The sequence below is a fragment of the Haemaphysalis longicornis genome, unplaced genomic scaffold, assembly GCF_048455015.1.
Source record: "Haemaphysalis longicornis isolate Haplotype H1 unplaced genomic scaffold, Haemaphysalis longicornis Haplotype H1 scaffold_3, whole genome shotgun sequence".
NCBI lineage: Eukaryota > Metazoa > Arthropoda > Arachnida > Ixodida > Ixodidae > Haemaphysalis > Haemaphysalis longicornis.
In genome coordinates this window covers 211,215,053-211,221,764 of record NW_027526335.1, presented here as the reverse complement: position 1 = coordinate 211,221,764, position 6,712 = coordinate 211,215,053, and the positions used below count along the sequence as shown (strand labels likewise).

General features: G+C 47.5%; 1 protein-coding gene across 1 annotated transcript; it reads left to right on the top strand.

The window, feature by feature from the left end:
* Positions 1–398: 398 nt before the first annotated feature.
* Positions 399–6,712, top strand: LOC144175678 (D-threitol dehydrogenase-like). Its single transcript, XM_077704720.1, has 4 exons — positions 399–627; positions 3,826–4,008; positions 6,370–6,566; positions 6,668–6,712. The coding sequence occupies exons 2-4, from the start codon at positions 3,837–3,839 to the stop codon at positions 6,710–6,712; spliced, it is 414 nt and encodes a 137-aa protein (XP_077560846.1). The 5' UTR covers positions 399–627; positions 3,826–3,836.

Here is a 6,712-nt window from a genome sequence, read left to right as displayed (position 1 = left end):
TTGCAATAGAACATTAGGTTTTTGCTATTCTGACGTTTGTCAACCATCGGTAGAATTTGGTTTTACATTATAGTGCTGTGCATTCAGCAGCTCTTTTTACGGGAGGCATGATCGAGTTCTGGTTTACTGCACTTTCTCCTCTGTATATTTTTTGCTTTAATTCGGTGCCTGACGTGTTATTTTAGTTCTGTCTTTATTCTAAGCACATTTTCACGTTTTACCCTGTACTGTAAATTCAAAGCGTTATTTTCTAGAAAAAGCATAGGCTATTACCGTTCATTTGTGCTAGCTAGCGTATTCAGATGTACTTCGGTTGCCATTTTGAGCCTACTTCCTTCGAAATATAAATAACAAAAAAGTAGAATTAGAAAGTGATCGATTTGAAGCACAAGAAAACTAAATGAAGCCGTGGTTTGGTAAATCCCGTGTTCCGGGGCTAGAGGAAACGCGCTGTTACCTCTCGGCTCAAGCTTTTTTACGCGTTGTGCATACAGAGGATACAGGTAACGTTCATTCAGGACAAAAAGAGCGCTCTGATTTCTGCGCTTCCGGCGACAAAAGCTGCGTTAGGCTTGCAGCGCCTGCATCGGCGAATCCCACAGATTTTGTCACCTGCCGGACTCTTCGGTAAGCGTAGGCAGCAATTCTTCCACTAGTGTATACGCATTTTCGCTTGCCCGAGACAGATCTCTATACGCGCTATTATCAGTGCTTGCTGTCGGGTGGTATGCGGTTATCAACAATTTCTTATCGTAGCTTTTGCTGCCTTGCAGCCGATGTCGGCGCATTGATGTCTTGGAGGGATCATCAAAGAAGTGCTACGTTTGCAGATCCGTATTATGCGGCTGGTGGTTTTACTGAGGTCCGGGTACAATTACGATTTTTATTTGACCAAGGCATGTGGCGTACTGACTGCCTAGAGTCGGAGGGAGAGAATAAAAGGAGCGTAGGTGTCTTATTGTCTTTTGCACAACGCCCGCAGCTGTGGGTGCTTACTTCACGATGTCTCAGTGATTGTTCTGGGCGGCATGTCAGAAAGACAGTTCCAAGCAGTCGTGGACCCAGGATCATGAAACGTGCAGGTTCCAATCACCTCAGTCACCACGATGAACGTTCTGCTGTCGATGGCGGACAGAAAAACGGCACTACACATAGACAGGATACACGCTTGTTTGAACAAGCTGCGCCCAAGTTTCCGGACATGGACGTGATAAGACCGCAAAGAAAGGGTTCATCACAATGTCGCCCAGCCATGCTGCAGAAACAAAAGGTGCCGGGGTTTCCGAAAACCACCGGGGGCAAGTAGACGACGTTTCTTCTTACCGGAAGTGTATAAAAACCTGACCAAAGCAGTACTTGTAAATAGCACTTGACAACGAATGGTAAATTCAGGAGTAGCCCGTCGTCTACCAGTCATCCCCATATAGTTTTAGAGCCCCGATCGATCACCTATTGTTTACGATCTTTAACATCCAATATCTAAATGGACCAATAGAGGACGTCAGGTACTACCCCAAAGAAGGCCCGCTTTCATGCGCTTAAAGGGCTATTGAAGAGAACCAATGCAGACGTATCGCGTGCGATGGGTTAGGTAAAATGCGAGCAGCGAACGAACACGGGACCGGAATCATACCCGCAAAGTTTAAATGCGATTATTTTATGGTTAGTGCAATGGAATGGCTCAAACAAAAATGGCTGCGTATCGCTGCCTTCTGTCGCTGCAGCCACGTCCAGGCCTCTCTTCTACCCCCTCCAACACGTCGCACTATTCCTCTCTCGTCTCGATCCTCCCACAATAAACACGGTGGAATCTTGCCGAGGTCAATTCAATTTTCCCGTCTTTATCTGCTCGCAGGCCATCTATTAAAACCTTTCTTTATTGTTTGACTGTGAATGGCTCCACGAGGCGTAGTCTCGAGGCCGAGCTCTTTTTTGTATTTTTGGCTTGAGTATATTGTTTTAAAAGCGTGTTTTTTATATCGCAAATATCGAGGTATTTCAAATATCAAATATCAAGTTATCGCATATGTATTTTAAATTAAATGATCATTGCCCGATATCGGTTATGTATTGATGGTCCGCACCAAACATGCGTAATGTTTTCTGTTTGCTTAACAATGTTGACAAGTATGAAATATGGAACAAGTCTGGACAGGGTTTGCCCAGGTAAATTTCCCATTCCACAGTACTTTCATCTTTTGTCCGGGTTGTTGAATCAAGGGACAGACAGACAGACAGACAGACAGACAGACAGACAGACAGACAGACATACCTAAAGTCTTGTGTATAAATAGCCTAAGGAAGATTATCGCAATAAAATCGACACTAAATTTCTTCATTTTTTTTTCGAAAGAGCGTAACGCGTACTTTTTACTGAACTATGGTTACTTTTGTTGGCTTTTAATTAACAAAATGAAATCGCAAGTCAGAACTCATTTCCGATTTACAAAAATTGTGACCTCACAGAGCGTGTTCTCTTTTTAGGTATTTTTATAATTGGCAGTACAACCACTGGCCCTTACTTTAACACCCACTGTCAGTCTGCATTTTTAGAACACAGCTGATACTTCGGTCATTTGAATTTGGGTGGGGAAAGCCGCTAAATACAGGCAGAGATTAGAGATGCGTGAAAGTACCGGTTATTGCAACGTTGTCATCCCACCGCTGACAACCCGTTGCTGCATACGGGAAGGCGTACCCGAGCCTAGCTCCGTCGCCTCCGTCATACGTGTGGTAGCGTGGTGAAGCGAGCGGCCAGCCAATGTTGCTGCCTCGAAGATCAGAAGCCGAAGGCAAACGTAAGTTGTTTACTTCATGGCGAGAGATGAGCCGCAGCCAAAGAACAATGCCCCGACGGGCGAGCTTACAGTACAGGACTAGAGAAGAGTGACAGCATTGATTCACTGCTCAAACAGGAATGAACTACGGCGCTTGGAGGGGGGGGGGTCTTATTTATACGCAAAGGGCCAATGGTCAAAACAAGCGTTCCCTCTAGATGGTGCACACGACACTAACGGCACAAACACACACAATACTCTTTCCAGAGTTCGTGAGCGGTCGGTAGTAGCGGCGCACGCTGAGTCCGAGAGAGGCGAGAGAGGAGGTCTCCGCAGCGGCTTCCGCGTCCTTCGGGCAAGTTGAAGCGTGCCTCGTCTGCCAACGCCGAAGTTTGAACCACGCCGATAGCATGGCGCCAGCGATCCAGACGAGTAGCGACGCGTTTCGCTCCGTCGTCTGCACGCGTGAGTCACCGACAGGGAGGCCTGCTTGAAAGACGCACGTAGTAGACGATTCGCCGCACAGCCGAGGAGTATTGCACAAAGTGCTGTTGCGGGATGATTCGTAACACGGTGTTACAATACAAAAAACGTTTTTTATCCGTTTTACCTGTACTTCGTCTAGAACGCCGGATTGGCTTTTTTTGTGCGAAAAAAGCAGAATAAACGTTAAAGTTCACCTAGAATAAAATACGAAAAATGGCTATCAAACAATGACGAATTATCAAGTGACACTGCAGCACGTTCAGTAGTTCACTTAACCGAAGGGTTATACACATAAGACAATGACATACGACACTTTCTCGCGCAGTGCCGCCAAGTGTTGCCTGAGGGGTACGACGACATTTTGCCTATGCAAACCTTCATTTACTATTTCCCATATTCCTTCGCGCCATCGGGACAGTATCCAAACACGGGGGCTATTACGTACAAGTACTGATACCTAGCCTGTTACAATTCTCACTTTAGTTTATTGCTTCCGTTGGGGTCATTTTTGCAATGAAGGTTTTCAGTTTATTGTAATCGTACTGAAAGTTCTCATACCCAGGCAGCAAGAGGATGGCGACGTGTGACAAGGTGCTTTCCGGGCGCTTGGCCGTAGTGACTGGAGGGGGCGGTTGCATCGGCAGCGCCATCTGCCGCCTGCTGGCCGAGAAGGGCGCGCGGCTGGTCGTCGCGGACATCAACTTGGAATCCGCCGAGGCCTCGGCTGCAGCTCTGCCCAGTACGAGTACCGAATGCAGAATATTTTGCAGGCATGAAGGCCTTTCGATGACTGCGCACTTTCATGGTTTGGAATTTTGAAAGCATCGTCTTCGTCATCAAAAGCCTGGTCAGGTGCACTGCAGGGCAATGGCTGCTCCCATTGACCTTCAACCGCTCCTGTCTTGCGCTGCTCGAGTCCATTCTTTGACCCCGAACCTGCGTATTTCATCTCTCTGTCGTGTTATTGCCCTTCCACTTCTTCCAGACCCGTTTGTTGGTACCTACTGGGGATCGAGCCAAAAGTTTAGAAAAATTGTTGAATTACGAGCACTGAGCCACGATCTCCCAGTGCATTTTCCCGTAATATTGCGTAGTTTTTATACCAGATGCAGGAGCTGATAGACGGGCAGAGACACAGCGTGACATTTTTACCATGGTTTGCAGATTGCGCATGCAAAAGCTACGGCAATTTTATGTAAAAAGAAAATGTAATAGGTTCAAAATCCCTACGACGTTGGCGCGCGAAAAGCAAAAACTCCCGTGTGTACAAGATTTCGCCGCACGTTAAAGATCCCCAGGTGGTCAAAATTAATCCGGAGTCCTCCACTACGGCGCGCCTCATCGCCTGCGTTGTGTCGGCGCGTTAAACCCCACAATCAAATCAATCTACGTATCTTAAGTTAGGTACGCAGTCCTGCGTCGAACTGCACTGGTTGTTTTGATCTGAGTTACCTGTAAGGGTTCTTTAAAAGCAGGCTAGGGTGCTATCTTTACGTGAAAATTCATGGTTATGACTTACCTAATTCTGATGTTTTTCTAACGACTCCTTGTATATTGGTCGCATGTACTGCGAAGAGTAAACTCTAAATATGTGTTTCCTTTGTACACTTTGCACAACATGAACTTAGGCTGACATACCCTCGACAAACATTGGAAAGGCGTTAGAGGCGCCAAAAAGACAACATGGCCACTGACGTTTAAATAGGCACTTATAGGCACAATGAATGGCTGCATGTTGCCATTCTACTAATGCGGGCTTATATTGTGAAGAGGCTGGATGCAAACTGAAAAAAACATGCGTTTTGCCTGACGTTTTGGTATCTATTCATGACAAATTTTTAGGAGTTTTTACAATGTTCTTTTTCTCAGTAAACTATAAAAGTTGAACCTTGACTTGCATTCAATATCTCGGCAATAGAAGGGCCCACTATGTCTTAAAAGCATGAAGGCCATCAGGTGTTACTAATGTATATTTATCTGCAAACGAAAAGTAATATAAATTTCCGCAGAGTTTTCCCTCTCAGTCAGAATTTATGCTGACAGCGCTTGGTGTGCGAAATATCTTGTTCATAGGGCGGCCGGAACGGATGCTTAGGCCATGAAGAGTTTTAAATGCGAATGCATTTCTTAGTCGGGGGTTGTCATGCTCCGTCGGCGTGCGCCTGCATTCCTCCAGCGCGAGCGCACGTGAGAGCGCGCCTCGTAGTTCTGCCTTCGTCGTCGTCGTCGTCGTCTTGGCGCGGCGGGGGGGGGGAGGGGTGTCATGCTCCGTCGGCGTGCGCCCGCAGGTGTTATCTCTCCGCGCTCCTCCTCGCCGCTAGCAACAGCTGCGGCGCGCCTAGCAACCGGAGTAGGTGGTAGCTCGGGCGGGAGTAGCGGAGGGCAAGGGGAAAGGAGGAGCGCGCTCGGGCGTGTGAGGGCGCTCGCATCGCGCAGCTTGGACGGAGTAGCGGAGAGTGAGTGGAGAGAAGGAGCGCGCTCGGGCGTCTGAGGGCGCACGCATCGCGGAGCTCGGCGGGAGAGAGAGCTCGCGCGAGGGGCGGGCGTGTTGCGCGGGTCTCTCTCTCCTCTCCGCGTACCCTCTCTCCGCTCGCTGCGCTCGGAAAATGTATATAAATGCAGTGGAGCGCACGCCTCTCTCCGTTACTGCTTGCCGCAGCGCACTCATCGGTGCACCCAATGCATTCGCATTTCCGCACAATCCCCTTAGGGGAGGTGGGGGGAGTTTTTTTATTTAAAGTTTGTGTGTTCATTTAGAGTTGTGTTAAAAACGTAGCCGCTGGCTCCTACGTGAATGCGTACCAATAAGACTAAGGCACTGTCATTGGACTCCTGCATGAATGGATCGAACACGAACGCAAATGCCAAAATCTTGTTCCTGCCGGATGAAAACCTCTCACAACGTTTACCATTGAAATGACCAGACCTCAAGATTTTAGAAAAAGAGTGATGCATAGCAGAAGAGCTTGGGGAAATAATAAGTGAGCCAGAACGTCCTTTTCGTTTAGGTGCTTACGAAGATTAAAATTTACGGCCTCCTAAAATGTAACATCGAGGCAATTTTACACAGCGGTTTATCCCTATTTACCTGTGGAAATCTCAACAGGTGATGGCGATCACCGGGCCATTCAAGTTGACGTTGGGAGCGCAGAATCCGTGCAATGTCTCTTCGATGAAATCAGAAATATGAGTGTTCTGCCCGCCAGCATTTTGGTCAACTGTGCCGGAAACGGCGGTCAGCTTGCTTCCTTTTACGACACTACCGAAGAGGTCTTTGACTCTGTCATTCGGAGTAATTTGAAGGTAAGCTTCAATGTGAATGTCCACATTTGCACTAAATACTCACAAGTTTATGAAACTAGCAAGGTGCTCAAAATGTGAAACCACTATATTCTGGTGAACAGAAACGGACGGACGACGGACGGGTGGATGGGTTCATGTTTGGGTGA